The sequence below is a fragment of the Oncorhynchus keta genome, chromosome 25, assembly GCF_023373465.1.
Source record: "Oncorhynchus keta strain PuntledgeMale-10-30-2019 chromosome 25, Oket_V2, whole genome shotgun sequence".
Taxonomy (NCBI): domain Eukaryota; kingdom Metazoa; phylum Chordata; class Actinopteri; order Salmoniformes; family Salmonidae; genus Oncorhynchus; species Oncorhynchus keta.
The window spans coordinates 12,500,647-12,521,486 of NC_068445.1; the positions used below are offsets into that span (position 1 = coordinate 12,500,647).

Here is a 20,840-nt window from a genome sequence, read left to right on the forward strand (position 1 = left end):
CAGAGGATTCCGGGTATGGGCGAGGGGACGGTCTAAAGGTATACTGTTACACATGCATGCACATACAAGCACACTTTTCTGCTTAAAAGATGAAGGGCATGGCGCTGAATATTTAAGTCTCTGTATGTTGTTTCTGGACATAAGAATGAACAATAAACACAGTGATATTCTTGGCAAGGAAGTGAAGCTTTCTAGGAAATATGCTTTTTGGATCAGGCCCACTGGCCTTCAGCATCAGAGGGAGGGGGACCTCCCATTGTTAAACACCAAAGTCAGCTCTTGGGCTATCAACAGAGCAAAGAAAGCCTACCCCGAAAACAACAAACTCGCTCAAACAGCCGTTGAAATGGACTTGTTCTATATCTTTTCCCCCCTGCCCTTTAATCATCAGAATAAGTTGCAATGTGAGATAACTTACAATATGATGCTTTTGTATGTAACCTTACCTTGCAGGTTGTCATTGTTCCAATGCTATAAAGCAGAGGGGGCTGGTGGGAGGAGCTCTGGGAGGACCGGCTCATTGTAATGGCTGGAATGGAATCTTTGGAATGGTACCAGACACACCAAACGCATGTCTGACTCTGGTCAGTTGATTCCATTCCAGCCATTACAATGAGCCGGTCCTCCCAGAGCTCCTCCCACCAGCCTACTATAGCCCCTCCCAACAGCCTTCTCTGGTATAAAGTCTATACCATTAATACTGTAGAAGCCATTTCAGCCTACTTTTGTGGTTGTTGTCCATTTGTGTATTCCACAAAATTTGTACACTAGAGGGCACTATGTGTTGGGTCATCGGTCACAGGTCACATATATATTGGTGCACAGGTGACCAGGAAGTAGGGATGAACAGGTATGGAGAGCATACAGTTCTCACTGTTGACACTATGGAACTAAGATTAGCCTACGTACCTGTAATACAACCTGGTCTCCGGGAAATTCGGCTGCAGAAACCAGGCGGGGTAATAACATCTGCCTATATGGAATTATTGTTATTTTATCTTTGCTGATAAATGGGCAAAAGACTGTTGCCAATTTCCACTGCTCCAGAGTCCAATGGTGGCAAGCTTTACACCACTCCAGTCGACGCTTGGCATTGCGCTTGGTGATCTTAGGCTTGTGTGCGGCTGCTCAGACATGGAAACCCATTTCATGGAGCACCCGACCAACAGTTATTATGCTGACTTTGCTTCCAGAGGCTGTTTGTCACTGGGTAGTGATTGATGCAACTGAGGACAGAAGATTTTTAAGCTTTACGGGCTTCAGCAATCGTCGGTCTCGTTCTCTGATCTAGTGTGGCCCACAACTTTGTGGCTGAGCTGTTGTTGCTCCTTGATCTTTCCACTTCACAATAACATCACTTACAGTTGACCGTGGCAGTTCTACTAGGGCAGACATTTGACAAACTAACTAGTTGGAAAGGTGGCATCCTATGACGGTGCCACGTTGAAAGTCACTGAGCTCTTCAGTAATGGGCCTGTCAGCAATGGTTGTGGCTGAAATAACTAATCAAAAATTTGATGTAATAAATGTATCACTAGCCACTTTAAACAATGCCACTTTATATAATGTTTAAATGCCCTACATCACTCATCTCATATGTATATACTGTACTCTCTACTATCTACTGCATCTTGCCTATGCCGTTTGGCCATCGCTCATCCATCATATATTCATATATACATATTCTTACTCATTCCTTTACACTTGTGTGTATAAGGTAGTTGTTGTGAAATTGTTTGATTACTTGTTAGACATTACTGCATGGTTGGAACTAGAAGCACAAGCATTTCACTACACTCGCATTAACATCTGCTAACCATGTGTATGTGACAAATACAATTTGATTTGATTTAACTGAATCCACTCATTTGAAGGGGTGTCCATATACTTTTGTATATATAGTGTATGTTTGGATACATACAGTATATATGCATATATGGGCATATACAATGCATTCGGAAAGTATTCAGACACCATTCCCTTTTTTCAAATTGTCTTACATTACAGCCTTATTCTAAAATAGTTTTTTTTAAATTCCCTCATCAATCAACGCACAATACCCCATAATGGCAAAGCGAAAACAGGTTTTTATAAATATTTGCAAATTTATAAAAAAATAAAAAAAACAGAAATACCTTATTTACAGTGGGGCAAAACAAGTATTTAGTCAGCCACCAATTGTGTAAGTTCTCCCACTTAAAAAGATGAGAGAGACCTGTAATTTTCATCATAAGTACACTTCAACTATGACAGATGAAACGAGAAAAAAAATCCAGAAAATCACATTGTAGGATTTTTAATGAATTTATCTGCAAATTCTGGTGGAAAATAAGTATTTGGTCAATAACAAAAGTTTCTCAATACTTTGTTATATACCCTTTGTTGGCAATGACAGAGGTCAAACGTTTTCTGTAAGTCTTCACAAGGTTTTCATACACTGTTTGCTGGTATTTTGGCCCATTCCTCCATGCAGATCTCCTCTAGAGCAGTGATGTTTTGGAGCTGTTGCTGGGCAACACGGACTTTCAACTCCCTCCAAAGATTTTCTATGGGGTTGAGAACTGGAGACTGGCTAGGCCACTCCAGGACCTTGAAATGCTTCTTACGAAGCCACTCCTTCGTTGCCCGGGCAGTGTGTTTGGGATCATTGTCATGCTGAAAGACCCAACCACGTTTCATCTTCAATGCCCTTGCTGATGGAAGGAGGTTTTCACTCAAAATCTCACGATACATGGCCCTATTCATTCTTTCCTTTACATGGATCAGTCGTCCTGGTCCCTTTGCAGAAAAACAGCCCCATTCACTAGGTCATTCACTAGGTCCCCCGTGTGGTTCTGGGATTTTTGCTCACCGTTCTTGTGATCATTTTGACCCCACAGGGTGAGATCTTGCATGGAGCCCCAGATTTGAGAACAATCTTCACTGTGTTCACCTCTCTTTCCCACGTTCCAACAAAGTGAGGGCTTGGCGGGTTTAACTGGAATGTTTTCCTCTGTTCGGCCAACTGTTCCTTCAGGTGGGGGGCCATCACTTTGAAGGCCTCTCGCAGTTGTCGGTCTCCTCCAACGAAGTTCGTACCATTGTCCGAAAGAAGCTTGAAAGGCTTGCCTCGACGTGCAATGAAGCGTCTTAGAGACATTAGGAAGGTATCGGCATCCAGGCTCTCCAGGAGGTCCAAGTAGGTGTAGCGGCTGCTCAATGCATATGTAGATGATGCCCCATCTCTTTTTGTTGCGCCGTCCAATATCTATTTTCAATGGTCTGAAAACAATTCACTCCGGTAGAGTAAAAGTATGGCTTGTACAGTTGCAGATGAGCAGAAGGTAAGTTCGCCATCTTTGGAACTTCAGGTTTGGCAATCAATCTTTGCCATTGTAAACAGGTGTTCTGAAACTTCCGGATGGCTTCCCTTCCCTGCAGAATCCAGTATCTATGACTCTGTTCTGCCAGAACCATCTCTGGGCCGGGATGGAGGAGAGTCTCGTCGAAAACTTGAATGAGTAGCTTGGTCAGCGGATGATTTGGATCCAAGACGATGGGGTGCATAAAATCCATGTCCAGGTGCTCTGCTCTTCGCAGTCTAAAGCCAACTCTAATGAGTCCCGAATCCTTATCATACTCAGGAGACAAGGGATCCAGACGACTGTTTGAAGGTATAGACCGGTTTGACATGATGGCCTGGACCGAGTGATGTGATCCGCTCTGTGGTTTGCGGTATCCACATACCTCCAGTTGGCTACATCCGTAAGGTTCTGAATCTCTGTAACTCGAGTTCCTACAAAGACCTTGTATCTACAAGATTCTGACTTGAGCCAATGAAGGACTGTGGTGGAATTGGACCATAGGATGACTCGTCCGATGGGCAGGGTGAGTTCTGCTTGGAGGACACTGGCCAGCTGAGCTCCAGTGAATGCAGAACTCAACTCCAAGCGTGGCATCATCAGCTGCTTCTTTGGCGCAATGCGAGACCTGGCCAGAACGAAGTAAATGTTTACCTGCTTCTGGTCATCCACAGTCCACATGTAGGCAACATAGCCATATGCTCTCTCTGACGCATCACCGAATATGTGCAGATCTCTGGTTGACTGTCAGCATACGGTGGTGTGTAAGTTCTGGGGAGTTCCATCTGGACAAGGTCAGGAATGTCTTGTTCCCAGACAAGCCATCTTTCCAGCAGCCTCTGAGGCTGAATGGGGTCATCCCAACCTATCCCTTCTTTCCACAGGTCCTGGACGAGTACATTGGCTTGGGTTGTGGAAGGCCTGATTTAGCCTAGTGGGTTGTATTGAAGGGTGAGGATGCTGTATATATTCCTCATTGTAGGTTTGGAGCGCTCCAGAGTGCTGTGCTTGTATCCCAAGGAGCCTCTGAGGCAGTTCCATCATAGCCACAGGGTTGATTCCTGGAGATCCGTGCTACTTTGTGAAAGCCACAGTTTGCTGCTTTTCTGGCCTCGGGTGGTAGGTGCTTGATGACAGTTGGTACATTGCTAGCCCACTGTTGTATCTCAAAGCCTCCTGTATGGAGCCACTGCCACAGTCCATTAGCAAGGTTTCTTGCTTCATCGGAAGAGGGGATGCTTTGAAGGCAGTTGTCTACGTAAAACTTCACAAGCTCTTCGTTAGCTCCTATGTTGTCCTGAACATGTTGCTGCAGAGCGTAGATGGCGCAACAGGGACTACAAGTCGTGCTGAATGGCAAGACCTGCCACTCATAGGTTCTTCAGTTCTATGCATGTTCTGCCAGATGAAGAGTAGCACCGGTTTGTCAACTGGTAACTGGATCTGAGGAAACATGCCTTTGATGTCACCACTTACAGCTACGGCATGTTGACGGAATCTGTGGAGGCCACCGAGCAGGGATGGTCCCAATGCTGGACCAAGGAACAGGTCATTGAGCGACTGTCCTTTATGCTGGAACGAACAGTTAAACACAATCCTATCCTTTCCATTGTGATGCATAATATTGTGGGGTATAAACCAGGACTCAGTAGATTGTTCAGCTACCTCGGGTGGCACCAGTGACACGTAACCTGCCCTCTGCAGCTTCTTGATCTTTTGGCAGTACACCTTGGGTCTTTGGCAAGTCTCCCCTCCATGCTAGGGAGGCTTGGCAGTACAACATGGAAAGTTGCATCATTGACTCGATGAAGCAAGGATGTAGCATAGAGCTGACGCCATCAACCTCTATTCTAGAGGTGGACGTCTGGAGAAGGGTCATGGCTTGCTGGTCTTGTTTCGAGCAAGTTGCCAGCTTCTCACTCACATAGGGAAGGGTATTGATCTGCCAAAGACACTCCACATTTCTGAAGTGCTCGGCAGAAGGCGAGACGGTAGTGGTGAACAGGCACTGTTCAGCTGGTGCTGTGTGGACAAAGCTAGTAGGGCCTTGCAGGGACCAGCCGAGTTCGGTGTGGATGGCAATGGCTTCAACAGGTGGGCCTGTACACACTGGCTGTATGGGTATCAGGAGGTGAGGCATGTCTGAACCTTTCAGCAGCAGAGGTTGAGCTTGGTCCACCGGTGACAAAGGCAGCTTACAGAAGTGGTCATATCGCTTTTGGAGAGCTGCTACTGGGCAGGATTGTTCGGAAAGGCCTAGGTTGTCTGCGGTGAATGCCTTACACATCTGATAGTACTCGAAAGGTTTGTGCAAGGGAGGACACATAAAAGGTCACTGAGGCACCTTGAAGTTGCACAACATCTTGTCGAACTGTCCTGAGGGTGAGGCTCTCAGGCTTGGAATATAGGTTTAGTTCTTGAACATCCTGTGGCAGGATGATGCTACGCTCTGAGCCATCGTCGAGCATGGCGTATGTCTCCAGGGCTCGGTCTCCATTGTGAAGTAAGACCATTAAAACCTTCAGCGTTACTTTAGCCGATCAGTTCGGTCTGTCCAGATACACCTTGGTTGTAGGGACACGCATTTCTGGTTTTCCTGTATGGTATCATGAAGGATTGTTAGGTGCTGCTCTTTACATGACTTGCAAGGTCTTCTGAGGGTGCAAGCATCAGCTTTGTGGGATCATCCTCACTTCCAACACCTTTTTCCATCCTTTATCCAGTTGAAGACCTGTCCTGTGTTCAGCTTTTGAATTCTTCACATAAGTTGAGAAAGTGTTCTTTATTGTCACAGTAGGGACAGTATGGCTTGGGGTTGAGCAGGCTCCTTTGGGGTTGGGATCTTCACTTGTGTTGAAAAGGATTGCGCCAGATTTCTTCTTCTGTCTCGTTAATGCATGTTGGTCTTTCTTGAATGGGTTAGGCATATCACATTGATACAGGGCTCTGGCTCTGCTTGATATGTGCTTAGCCTGGGACTTCTTCTGTAACCAGACTGCCAAGTCATGCAAGGTGAACGACTGGTCTGTGCCAGTCCTGAGGATGCTGCGTTCGAAGCAGTACTCAACGAATTCATCCCGGTAGCTCTGTGGCATCTTTCTCAAGAGCCGGTCAACATGGGATCCACATCTGAGGTCAAAGCCGTTCTGCCACTCAAGGGTGCTGAGCATGCCTACCAGTGAGTGGATAGAAAGGCAAAGGTGTCAAAGGATTCTGCACCTCCAAACTTGATGGCTGGGAAGTTTAGGATGGTGGCTAGCTCACACTGGACGAGTGGCGGGGCTGACTGTACTTGTCCTGCAGGGCTTGTAAGGCAGCAGTGTAAGGTCTCAGGTCATGCATGTAGGCCTTTGCGAGCTGGACTTGCACTCTGTAGTTTCAGGTGGGCCAGGAGCACTTGATACTTATACCGCTCGTTTAGGTGCCTGTGACTGCTCATCAGGTCATCTAGGGCCATCTTGAGGAGGGCAAAGTCACTCTCTCTATCGCTCTGAAAGTAGGGCAATGACAGCTTCGGCATGCCATATGATGAGGCAATCAGCTGATCCGTGCCAGGTAGCGGGTGCCATCTGTCCTGGGGCAGGATATGGTGCTGGATTGGGATAGGGCACACCTAAACCTGGATGCCTGGATGGAAGCCTGTCACTGCTGGAACTGGATAAGCTTTGTCCCGCAGATAAGTAGGGTTAACCTGGAACAAGGTATGGTGTAAATCCTGGTGCAGGATGTGGCGCAGCGGATGCTGGTCCAGGGTATGGAGCAGGTGCTGCAGGTGCTGTTCCTGGGTACGGAACCACGGGAGCTGGAGCTGGGTTCAGAGCCACGGGAGCTGGAGCTGGGTGCAGAGCCACAGGAGCTGGAGCTGGAGCTGGGTGCCGAACTACAGGAGCTGAAGCTGGGGGGTGAACCATTGGAGATGGAGCAAGGTGCGGGACCACGGGAGCTGGAGCAAGGTGCGGAATCACGGGAGCTGGAGCAGAGGGGGAGATCCATGGGAGCTGAAGCAGGGTGCGGAACCACGGGAGCTGGAGCAGAGGGGGAGAATCACGGGAGCTGGAGCTGCGTGCGTAACCACGGGAGCTGCTGATGAGTGCCTCGGGTAGGCAGGGAGAAGATGGTGTGAATCTTCATAGGCTCCGCCTCTTTCTCCTGGGTTGGCTGTGTCTGTGGGATAGATGCAAAGCTGTCACATGATTCATCAGACGGTGCTAGTGAGGGGCTCCTCTGCTCTGAATGAGTCATCTGGGTTCTGACTACAACAACACCTTAATCTCTTTCTTTAAATTTTTTAACTAGGTAGGCCAGTTGAGAACAAGTTCTCATTTACAACTGCGATCAGTACAAGATAAAGCAAAGCAGTGCAACAAAAACAACAACACAGAGTTACACATTAACAACCCATAAACAAACCTTTAATGTTTTAAGAAAGGATATGACAAGCTTGGCTAGCTCTAGCTCAGTGGTTCCCAAACTTTTAATAGGTCCGTACTCCTTCAAACATTCAACCTCCAGCTGCGTACCCCCTCTAGCACCAGGGTCAGCGCACTCTCAAATGTTGTCTTTTGCCATCATTGTAAGCCTGCCACACACAAACTATACGATACATTTATTCAACATAAGAATGAGTGTGAGTTTTTGTCACAACCCGGCTCTTGGGAAGTGACAAAGGGCTCTTATAGGACCAGGGCACAAATAATAATATAATAATAATCAATAAGTTAGCTTTTGATTTAGCCATCTTACATATGAGACATTATTTGTTTATCAGAAATGGTGAATAACTCACCACAGGTTAATGAGAAGGGTGTGCTTGAAAGGATGCACATAACTTGTGTTCCGGAGTTCTAAATTGAGCAGCTGCTGAAAAATGAGCTCCTGTATATATTGAGATTTAAATGGTTTTTTAGAGTGAAGTACATCGAAAAAATCAAGAGAAAACTGCAAGACTCAATAGAAGACAAAACAAGGAACAAACCAAAAAAGACAGGCTTTTGAAAAATTAACTATTTTTCATAAAATTGTACAGTTATCTTAGCTAGCTGAATTGCTAGCAGAATTGTTTACTTGTTGCTAAGCAGTTGCTAGGGACTCTCCTGGAAGAAGCTAGCTAGCTTACAAAGAATAACAACAAAAAATATCTAGTTAACAGAAGAAAGGAAGACAAAATAAGGACAAAAGAAGGACAGAAGAAAAAGGAAAAGAAAGAGGACAACAAAGTGAAACAGTCAGCACTTCTATTGCAACTTCGTATTTCGTCGTCCTAACATAGTCTACACTGCTATCTGCCCAGCAGCTAGCCAGCTAGCAAACGTCCACCGTCTACCGAATAGCAGCACTGTAGAAACTATTACACTCAACTGAACGACTTGATTAGTGTAGTGTTAGCTAGCTACATAGTTGTCTTTGCTGTCTTCGTATCCAAGATAATTGTGTAGTTTAGAGCGTGTAGTCTTAGAGTGATTATCTTAATTTACCGAGGTTAGCTAGCCAGCTATTTGTCGTCCTTAACATAGGAGACACTGCTAGCTAGCCAACAGCTAGCCAACGTCTACTGAATAGAACTTCCGCACTCAACAACCCGGTCGCATTCCGCTTCGCTCCACAGGTAGTATCACATTTTCATTTCATTTCATTACAGCACAACGGTTTGATTTGTTTGATCGTAGCTAGCTACATAGCTAGATACATAGCCGTCTGTGTATCAAAGATAATTGTGTAGTCTAGAGCGATTTTCTAGGTTAGCTAGCCAGCTATTGTCGTTCTTTTAACGCAACGTAACGTAATCAACACTGCTAGCTAGCCAGCTAGCCCCCGAATAGCAGCACTGTAGAAACTATTACACTCAACGGAACGACTTGATTAGTGTAGTGTCAACAACGCAGCCACTGCCAGCTAGTCTACAAAGTCAACAACGCAGCCACTGCCAGCTAGCCTACTTCAGCAGTACTGTATCATTTTAATCATTTTAGTCAATAAGATTCTTGCTACGTAAGCTTAACTTTCTGAACATTCGAGACGTGTAGTCCACTTGTCATTCCAATCTCCTTGCATTAGCGTAGCCTCTTCTGTAGCCTGTCAACTATGTGTCTGTCTATCCCTGTTATCTCCTCTCTGCTCAGACCATACAAACGCTCCACACCGCGTGGCCGCGGCCACCCTAATCTGGTGGTCCCAGCGCGCACGACCCACGTGGAGTTCCAGGTCTCCGGTAGCCTCTGGAACTGCCGATCTGCGGCCAACAAGGCAGAGTTCATCTCAGCCTATGCCTCCCTCCAGTCCCTCGACTTCTTGGCACTGACGGAAACATGGATCACCACAGATAACACTGCTACTCCTACTGCTCTCTCTTCGTCCGGCCACGTGTTCTCGCACACCCCGAGAGCTTCTGGTCAGCGGGGTGGTGGCACCGGGATCCTCATCTCTCCCAAGTGGTCATTCTCTCTTTCTCCCCTTACCCATCTGTCTATCGCCTCCTTTGAATTTCATGCTGTCACAGTTACCAGCCCTTTCAAGCTTAACATCCTTATCATTTATCGCCCTCCAGGTCCCCTTGAGAGTTCATCAATGAGCTTGATGTCTTGATAAGCTCCTTTCCTGAGGACGGCTCACCTCTCACAGTTCTGGGCGACTTTAACCTCCCCACGTCTACCTTTGACTCATTCCTCTCTGCCTCCTTCTTTCCACTCCTTTCCTCTTTTGACCTCACCCTCTCACCTTCCCCCTACTCACAAGGCAGGCAATACGCTCGACCTCATCTTTACTAGATGCTGTTCTTCCACTAACCTCATTGCAACTCCCCTCCAAGTCTCCGACCACTACCTTGTATCCTTTTCCCTCTCGCTCTCATCCAACACTTCCCACACTGCCCCTACTCGGATGGTATCGCGCCGTCCCAACCTTCGCTCTCTCTCCCCGCTACTCTCTCCTCTTCCATCCTATCATCTCTTCCCTCTGCTCAAACCTTCTCCAACCTATCTCCTGATTCTGCCTCCTCAACCCTCCTCTCCTCCCTTTCTGCATCCTTTGACTCTCTATGTCCCCTATCTTCCAGACCGGCTCGGTCCTCCCCTCCCGCTCCGTGGCTCGACGACTCATTGCGAGCTCACAGAACAGGGCTCCGGGCAGCCGAGCGGAAATGGAGGAAAACTCGCCTCCCTGCGGACCTGGCATCCTTTCGCTCCCTCCTCTCTACATTTTCCTCCTCTGTCTCTGCTGCTAAAGCCACTTTCTACCACTCTAAATTCCAAGCATCTGCCTCTAACCCTAGGAAGCTCTTATTATTATTATTATTATATTCTCCTCCCTCCTGAATCCTCCCCCCTCCTCCCTCTCTGCAGATGACTTCGTCAACCATTTTGAAAAGAAGGTCGACGACATCCGATCCTCGTTTGCTAAGTCAAACGACACCGCTGGTTCTGCTCACACTGCCCTACCCGGTGCTCTGACCTCTTTCTCCCCTCTCTCTCCAGATGAAATCTTGCGTCTTGTGACGGCCGGCCGCCCAACAACCTGCCCGCTCGACCCTATCCCCTCCTCTCTTCTCCAGACCATTTCCGGAGACCTTCTCCCTTACCTCACCTCGCTCATCAACTCATCCCTGACCGCTGGCTACGTCCCTTCCGTCTTCAAGAGAGCGAGAGTTGCACCCCTTCTGAAAAAACCTACACTCGATCCCTCCGATGTCAACAACTACAGACCAGTATCCCTTCTTCCTTTTCTCTCCAAAACTCTTGAACGTGCCGTCCTTGGCCAGCTCTCCCGCTATCTCTCTCAGGATGACCTTCTTGATCCAAATCAGTCAGGTTTCAAGACTAGTCATTCAACTGAGACTGCTCTTCTCTGTATCACGGAGGCGCTCCGCACCGCTAAAGCTAACTCTCTCTCCTCTGCTCTCATCCTTCTAGACCTATCGGCTGCCTTCGATACTGTGAACCATCAGATCCTCCTCTCCACCCTCTCCGAGTTGGGCATCTCCGGCGCGGCCCACGCTTGGATTGCGTCCTACCTGACAGGTCGCTCCTACCAGGTGGCGTGGCGAGAATCTGTCTCCTCACCACGCGCTCTCACCACTGGTGTCCCCCAGGGCTCTGTTCTAGGCCCTCTCCTATTCTCGCTATACACCAATTCACTTGGCTCTGTCATAACCTCACATGGTCTCTCCTATCATTGCTATGCAGACGACACACAATTAATCTTCTCCTTTCCTCCTTCTGATGACCAGGTGGTGAATCGCATCTCTGCATGTCTGGCAGACATATCAGTGTGGATGACGGATCACCACCTCAAGCTGAACCTCGGCAAGACGGAGCTGCTCTTCCTCCCGGGGAAGGACTGCCCGTTCCATGATCTCGCCATCACGGTTGACAACTCCATTGTGTCCTCCTCCCAGAGCGCTAAGAACCTTGGCGTGATCCTGGACAACACCCTGTCGTTCTCAACTAACATCAAGGCGGTGGCCCGTTCCTGTAGGTTCATGCTCTACAACATCCGCAGAGTACGACCCTGCCTCACACAGGAAGCGGCGCAGGTCCTAATCCAGGCACTTGTCATCTCCCGTCTGGATTACTGCAACTCGCTGTTGGCTGGGCTCCCTGCCTGTGCCATTAAACCCCTACAACTCATCCAGAACGCCGCAGCCCGTCTGGTGTTCAACCTTCCCAAGTTCTCTCACGTCACCCCGCTCCTCCGCTCTCTCCACTGGCTTCCAGTTGAAGCTCGCATCCGCTACAAGACCATGGTGCTTGCCTACGGAGCTGTGAGGGGAACGGCACCTCAGTACCTCCAGGCTCTGATCAGGCCCTACACCCAAACAAGGGCACTGCGTTCATCCACCTCTGGCCTGCTCGCCTCCCTACCACTGAGGAAGTACAGTTCCCGCTCAGCCCAGTCAAAACTGTTCGCTGCTCTGGCTCCCCAATGGTGGAACACACTCCCTCATGACGCCAGGACAGCGGAGTCAATCACCACCTTCCGGAGACACCTGAAACCCCACCTCTTTAAGGAATACCTAGGATAGGATAAAGTAATCCTTCTCACCCCCCTTAAAAGATTTAGATGCCCTATTGTAAAGTGGCTGTTCCACTGGATGTCATAAGGTGAATGCACCAATTTGTAAGTCGCTCTGGATAAGAGCGTCTGCTAAATGACTTAAATGTAATGTAAATGTAATAACTCTGCTATGTTGGGTTGTATTGGAGAGAGTCTCAGTATTAAATAATTTTCCACACAGTCTGTGCCTGTATTAGTTTTCATGCTAGTGAGGGCCGGGAATCCACTCTCACATACAGTTGAAGTCGGAAGTTTACATACACCTTAGTCAAATACATTTAAACTCAGTTTTTCACAATTCCTGACATTTAATCCTAGTAAACATTCCCTGTCTTAGGTCAGTTAGGATCACCAATTTATTTTAAGAACTTGAAATGTCCGAATAATAGTAGAGAGAATGATTTATTTAAGCTTTTCTTTATTTCATCACATTCCCAGTGGGTCAGAAGTTTACATACACTCAATTAGTATTTGGTAGCATTGCCTTTAAATTGTTTAAATTGGGTAAAAAAAAATTGGTAGCTTTCCACAAGCTTCCCACAATAAATTGAGTGAATTTTGTCCCATTCCTCCTGACAGAGCTTGTGTAACTGAGTCAGGTTTGATGTCCTTAAGCCATTTTGCCGCAACTTTGGAAGTACGTTTGGGGTCATTGTCCATTTGGAAGACCCATTTGCGGCTAAGCTTCAACTTCCTGACTGATGTCTTGAGATTTTGCTTCAATATATCCACATCATTTTCCTTCCACATGATGCCAACTATTTTGTGAAGTGCACCAGTCCCTCTACAGCAAAGCACCCCAACAACATGATGCTGCCACCCCCGTGCTTCACAGTTGGGATGGTGTTCTTCGGCTTGCAAACCTCCCCCTTTTTCCTCCTAACATAACAATGGTCATTATGGCCAAACAGTTCTATTAATGATTCATCAGACCAGAGGGCATTTCTCCAAAAAGTACGATCTTTGTCCCCATGTACAGTTGCAAACCGTACTATGGCATTTTTATGGCGGTTTTGGAGCAGTGGCTTCTTCCTTGCTGAGCGGCCTTTCAGGTTATGTCGATATAGGACTCGTTTTAGTGTGGATATAGATACTTTTGTACCTGTTTCCTCCAGCATCTTCATAAGGTTGTTGTTCTGGGATCGATTTACACTTTTCTCACCAAAGTACGTTTATCTCTAGGAGAAAATGCATCTAGTTCCTGAGCGGTATGACGGCTGCGTGGTCCCATGGTGTTTATACTTGTGTACTATTGTTTGTACAGATGAACGTGGTACTTTCAGGCATTTGGAAATTGCTCCCAAGGATGAACCAGACTTGTGGAGGTCTACAATTTATTTTCCTGAGGTCTTGGCTGATTTTCTTTTGATTTTCCCATATGATGTCAAGCAAAGAGATTTTCCCATTTAATTTTTTTTTTTTAAACCTTTATTTAACCAGGCAAGTCAGTTAAGAACACATTCGTATTTTCAATGACGGCCTGGGAACAGTGGGTTAACTGCCTGTTCAGGGGCAGAACGACAGATTTGTACCTTGTCAGCTCAGGGGTTTGAACTCGCAACCTTCCGGTTACTAGTCCAACGCTCTAACCACTAGGCTACCCTGCCACCCCATGATGTCAATTAGCCTATCAGAAGCCATGACATCATTTTCGGGAGTTTTCCAAGCTGTTTAAAGGCAAAGTCAACTTAGTGTATGAAAACTTCTGACCCACTGGAATTACAGTGAATACAGTGAATTATAAGGGAAATAATCTCTGTAAACAATTGTTGGGAAAATTACTTGTGTCATGCACAAAGTAGATGTCCTAACCGACTTTCCAAAACTATAGTTTGTTAATAAGAAATTTGTGGAGTGGTTAAAAAACAAGTTTTAATGACTCCAACCTAAGTGTATGTAAACTTCTGACTTCACCTGTAGGTACATGGTTGCAAAGGGCATCAGTGTCTTAACAGCTCGATTTTCCAAGGCAGGCTACTCTGGGTACAGCCCTATCCAAAAATCTGGCAGCGGCTTCTGATTAAATTAAATTTTCACAGAACCGTTTGTTGCAATTTTCTTGTTCAGATATCGGTAAGTGGACTGGTAAGTGGACTGGAGGCAGGGCATGAAAGGGATAATGAATCCAGTTGTTTGTGTCGTCCATTTTGGGAAAGTATCTGCGTAATTGCGCACCCAGCTCACTCAGGTGCTTCACTATATCACATTTCACATTGTCCCTAAGCTTGAGTTCATTTGCACACAAACAATCATAGAATGACAGAAATACCTGTGTGTTGTCCTTGTTAATGCAGACAGAGAAGAGCTCCAACTTCTTAATCATAGCCTCAATATTGTTCCTCACATTGAATATAGTTGCAGAGTCCCTGTAATCCTAGATTCAGATCATTCAGGTGAGAAAAAACATCACCCAGATAGGCCAGTCGTGTGAGAAACTTGTCGTCACGCAAGCGGTCAGACAAGTGAAAATGATGGTCAGTAAAGAAAACTTTAAGCTCGTCTCTCAATTAAAAACAACATGTCAATACTTTGCTCCTTGATAACCAGTGCACTTCTGTATGTTGTAAAAGCGTCACATGGTCGCTGCCCATATCATTGCATAATGCAGAACATACACAAGAGTTCAGGGGCCTTGCTTTAACAAAGTTAACCATTTCCATTGTAGTGTCCAAAACGTCTTTCAAGCTGTCAGGCATTCCCTTGGCAGCAAGAGCCTCTCGGTGGATGCTGCTGTGTACCCACCTGGCGTCGGGAGAAACTACTTGCATGCGCGTTACCACTCCACTATGTCTCTCTTTCATGGCTTTTGCGCCATCAGTACAGATATCAACACATCACCAAAGTCCATTTGATGTCACAAAGCTGCCCAGTACTTTACAAATATCCTCTCCTGTTGTCCTGGTTTCCAGTGGTTTGCAGAAGAGGATGTCTTCCTTAATTGACCCCCCCACCATAAACGTAACGGACATATACCAGGAGCTGTGCCAGGCCCGCCACATCAGTTGACTCATCCAGCTGTAACGCATAGAATTCATTGGCTTGTATGCAAAACAGTAATTGTTTCAAAACATCTCCTGCCATGTCACTGATGCATCGTGAAACAGTGTTGTTTGATGAAGGCCTTGTCTGTGTAGTTTTTCAGTCCTTTTCCCCCAGCATTGTCCCAGCCATATCTGTTGCAGCAGGAAGTATTAAGTCCTCTATAATAGTATCGGGCTTGTCTGTCCTAGCCACTCGGTAGCTCACCATATAAGACGCTTCTAGCCCCTTGTTATTAATGGTATCTGTTGCTTTTATACATGTCTTACTACTCGAAAGTCATCTTAATTCTAGCTCAAAACACTCTTGTGGCTTATTTTTCAAATTGGCATGTTTCGTTTCTAAATTTCTGCGCAAGAGTGAAGGTTTCCTGCGAGTGAGTAACGATTAATGTGATTGGATGTTAATTCTTTGACTAGATTACCTGTATTTGACATTGTGTTGTTATTTCGCTGAACACTAGATGGTTTCATTTGAATTTTGGCAGTGAAACGAGGCTACTGAGTTGAGAAAAAAACATCCCCGAATTGTATAGCCCTGTTGGAAAATCTAAATGGACTGTTTGAACATGGGAATCACATTTGTATTTGGTGTACCCCCGACGGCATTGCGTGTACCCCTGGCTCACCTTGTTCACCTTTCCTGCATGGTTTGGCTTCTGAGTGTGCTGTGCATCACCCTGTCCTGCCTTTGTAACATACAGGTCCACTTCCTGTAGACAAAGACAGTCTGGCTTCCTGTCCTGGCTGTGGCTCTGAAGCATAGCCTCAGAAAGTAGGGGTGCTGAGGGGGCTGCATTACCCCTTGATAAATAACAATAAAATATATTTATCCACCAAATTAGTGAACTAGGCCTTTATTACTCCTGAATGAGCAGAGAAGAAATGCTTGTCAGCAGAGCGAGGAGAAAAATACCCTCCCTTATGACAAACATTTTCCGGTTCCATGACTTGAATGGGATTTGTGCCACAAATGCTAAAACATATAATGTGGAAACAGTGCCAGCTACTGCCAGGGAAACTAAACCAAAGCGTGGATTGCTGTCCTACCTTGTCCATAGACTGATTAAAGGGTAAGGAAACCATTGTGTATTTTTTTTATTTGAGTGAACTATCCCTTTAAGCACATGGCATAATGAGTAGGATTCTGTGTTTTAACACGCAAAAGTGATTGCTTTTGATAAAAATGCTTTATCTGCCTTCCCAATAAAAACTAGTTTGAAAATTCAAACACACTGAGTAAGAACACTTTCCATGACATAGACTGACCAGGTTAATCCAGGTGAAAGCTATGATCCCTTATTGATGTCACTTGTTGAATCCACTTCAATTGGTGTAGATGAAGGGGAGGAGACAGGTTAAATAAGTATATTTAAGCCTTGAGACAATTGAGACCTGGATTGTGTATGTGTGCCATTCAGAGGGTGAATGGGCAAGACAAAACATTTAAGTACCTTTGACCGGGGTATGGTAGTAGGTGAAGGGGCACCAATTTGTGTCAAGAACTGCAATGCTGCAGGGTATTTCATGCTCAACTCTTTCCTGTGTGTGTCAAGAATGGTCCACCAACCAAAGGACATCCAGCCACTCTTGACACAGCTGTGGGAAGCATTGGAGTCAACATGGGCCAGCATCCCTGTGGAACACTTTCGACAACTTGTCGAGTCCATGCCCCAACGAATAGAGGCTGTTCTGAGGGCAGAAAGGGGGAGTGGGTGCACCTCAATATTAGGAAGGTGTTCCTAGTGTTTGGTATACTGTATCCAATGTATATTTTATGGAAAATATATGTTGTATATGTTTCTGGATGATGCACAATGCTGCCTTGATGACAGCATGACCGAGTGGCACAGGTTACTGTTCCATTTGTGAAGGGTGCTCCTCCCTCAGCGCTTTTGCCCGCTCATCGCTTTTGCCCGCTCATGTCACGATTCATAGGCCGGAGTTAATAGAACTCCCTCACTGAGGCAAGACTTGCATGAATTCAGCCATGGCATTGGCCACACGGTTTTGCTTCATGAGGGGAAAGCTTTGCCTTACAGTTTCCATGACAACTGCTCTTCTACAGTAGGCAGGCAATGTGGGTCTCTGCATCTGAAAACAGTTTTCAGTGTCTCAAACCTTATACTATTGAACATAGCACACATAATCTTTTCACTGCCCAACTATCTGTCTACCTATAGCCAATGTTAAATTGCACCACAATACTATCTGCGAATTACGACTTAGTTTGCATTTCAAATCTGTCTCTTGGGTCGTTCCACCTCAAAAAGACAGGGGGATTTCAGAGGATTTCGTCACCCACCATCTCAGATTGTTCTGAAATCATTTCTGTTGTTAGAAACAGATAAGATAAGCATTCCTGCAACATCATTTTGTTGAAAGACAATTTGAACAATTTGAGCAAATTGATTGCACCCAAATTTGCCATTTAAATTAATAGGATTCATATAATATTTAATAAATATAGTACGCAACAACCGATTTAGACCAAACCTCTTCTTAACAAGGATTAAGACGCGATGACACCAAGCCCACCCCAATGGCTAGTATAAAGTACCAGTTCTCTATGTCTGACAAGTAGTATGAAGCTGCAGATAGGAGTATTGTTTCCTCATACAATGTAATCTATTCAGTGAATGAGATTATGGTTATTTTCCCATGTTCAGAGAAATGCGTCATTGAAGTTGGTGGTTTATGTACCATCATACAACTTGATATTTCTAGGTTCTGACCACTAGAGGGTGCTGTTCCTGCTATTAGTGGAAAAAAGTGTGAAGAATCCCCCCCCCTTCCTCAATGTTAATTCAAGATTGAACCTTCAAAAGATTTATAAATGTAGAGTGAAGTGTTAAAGTCAGAACAATGTATTTGCCCAAATACATATCAAAGAAAAATCATCAACAGAGCTGAGGACTACTCATATCTCATTTTATTATTTCACTTTCTTTTCCTTTCGTGCACCTTCTATTGCAGTGATGTATCTACATCCCAAGTGATGTTGGCGACCAGTTGCAGGGGTCGTTGCATTAATGGTGCAGATGATGCTTGGTTTTGGTACATAAACATGTGTCCTTTATGTTTGGCCAAGAAAATGATCTCGCTGGATAACTTGGATGCATGAATTTCAACTTTACGTCCATGTTTTCATCATCCACAGCATCTGCAATTCCAATCCAGTACTCATCACAGCAGCAAGCTATAACACAAGAAATCTGACAGGAACCCGCAACTTCCATCACTTTGTTCCACTCTCCAAAAGCCTCATAGGTGCAAAGAGAGTTTCCAGTGACACATATTATGCCATTAAGTTTGATATGGTCCTTGGGAAATCCATACATGAGCATACAGTGATGGATGTGTGAGAATATTATTTTCTAATCAGACTGATACTGTATAATGGCTGTTGGGGTGAGCTTGGTGTGGGGTGTGGGGGGTCTGTGGGTAGGATAAAGTTTGGTACAACTCAGATGTTAGGTACTATATTTATTGAATATTATGTGAATCCTACAAATTAATAGGGCCAATTTGGGTGCAGTCAATTAGCTTAAGATCGAATTATATTTCAACCAAATAATGTTACAGGAAGGCTTCTCTTATCTGTTGCTAACTGCAGAAACCATTTCAGAACAATCTGAGATGGTGGGTGTCATGGCTTGCTGAAATGACATGGAATGACCCCCTTCTCACTTCTCTGAATGAGCATTGTACACTACATGTTGATGCTTTTGAAACGTATATTTCACAACCGTGAATCCCCCTGGTGAATGATGAAACAGGACGTTAGTCATATTCCAGAATTGTACATTGTACACAAAAGTACCAAGTGTGTATGTGCGGTCTTCAGGGGAGGAACAACGTTTTTTTTCTCCAATCTTGTAAGAAATTACTTTAGGCTTTAGCCATGTGAGGTAAAAGCCGTGTGACCTACATATCATGCCTAAGATTCATTTTAGCTCTGCTGTTAGTTTGAAACCCTAGGGAGCTACTCGAGATGGTAGCTGGGGCATCAACAGAAGCAGTACTTCATGCAGGAAGATGCATGGACTGTGTACACATTGTACCTCTAATGTATGTGGCCAAACAAACACTTCTAATGTTGCCTTGACCACCGCCCACATAGCGACATCCTTTCGCCCCAGAGCAATTTCTCTTGTTTCCCCGGGATGTGTTGTTTATTTAGCACCTCTGGTTACACATAACAATGTAGCTTGGCTTCCAGTGTTAACATTCATTCCACTGCAGCACAGTCAGGGAGAGAGGCAGAGGGAGATGAGCACACCTGCTGCATTTCACAGTTGTTGTTTTTTCTCTGCCTTCTGCATACAGTACTTATTATGCAGGCTGTGGTCAGTGTGAAAGGGTGTGTGAACAACGTTACAATGCTACTGAGGAAGAAAAAGCAGCCACTAATGTTGGATAAGCAGCTGAATGATGAGAGGTTCTACCTACATCTGCAGGATGAAATAGATAAAAGCAGAGAGGACAGCAGCTGACAGCACAGACATTCCCTTGTGAGAAACTCTCTGGGAGAATCGCATTTTCTCACTCCTCGCGTCCCCTCTTCTCGCCTCCTTCTCAAAACCTATTGGATGAGAAAGCCAAGGGTCCCGCCCCTCTGACCTTCTCCTCCAATGGGTTTTGAGAAGGAGATGGGGAGAGAATAGAGACGACGCGAGGAGTATACAATTTAGATTCTCCCAACGTGGCGCTGAAAGGAGAGTGAGAGCAGAGGGAGTGAGAGAGAGAGAAAGAGAGAGGAGGGAGGGAGAGAGAGAGAGAGGGGAGGGAGAGAGGGAGAGAGAGAGAGAGAGAGAGAGAGAGAGAGAGAGGAGGGAGGGAGAGAGAGAGAGAGACTAGAATAAGCAGGTGAGGGAGCCGAGGGGGTTTCTCTACCTCTCAGACAGGTTCCTTCAAGTCTTCAGTAGAGGCAGCGGCAGCAACAGTGGAAGTTGTGGTGGTGTTTCTGTTAACAGCAGCCCGGAGTTCCTGTTTGTTTGTGTGTGTGTGTGTGTGTGTGTGATTGATGCAGAGTGAGCGTTAAAGCGGGAGGGAGTGTAGCGATCTGTTGCTCCGGGAGCATCGGTCGTCTGTTCTCTGTCTCTGGGGGTGCTTTAGCAGCATGGAGACCAAGTCCCTCTTCAGCCTTCACAAAGCCTTGGCTCAGCCAGTCAAGATGTGTATGTTTGACTTCCCTGTCAACATACTGGACGACCTGGTAAGAAAGAGCTCATATGTTGTTATTTGATTCAGTCGCAGTCTTTTTGGCTGTGTGTGTGTATGTGAGAGAAATAGTTTATGGGTGAGAGAGAGGGTGGTGATTCAGAGGAGGATGTGTTTGTCTGTTACAGTATGCTACCACCAGGGTGGTGGTTCAGCTGTTCAGTGTGTCTGGCACACATCCAAGAGCAGA

The 20,840-nt window shown here is 45.8% G+C and overlaps 1 protein-coding gene across 1 annotated transcript in view; it reads left to right on the forward strand.

Moving 5' to 3' along the window:
* Positions 1-20,180: 20,180 nt before the first annotated feature.
* Positions 20,181-20,840, forward strand: part of LOC118358206 (ral guanine nucleotide dissociation stimulator-like) — a 38,321-nt gene continuing 37,661 nt past the window's right edge. The window contains exon 1 of the mRNA XM_035735761.2: positions 20,181-20,645. Coding sequence (XP_035591654.1) covers positions 20,550-20,645 — 96 coding nt within the window. The 5' untranslated portion in view covers positions 20,181-20,549. The remainder of the gene's footprint in view (positions 20,646-20,840) is intronic.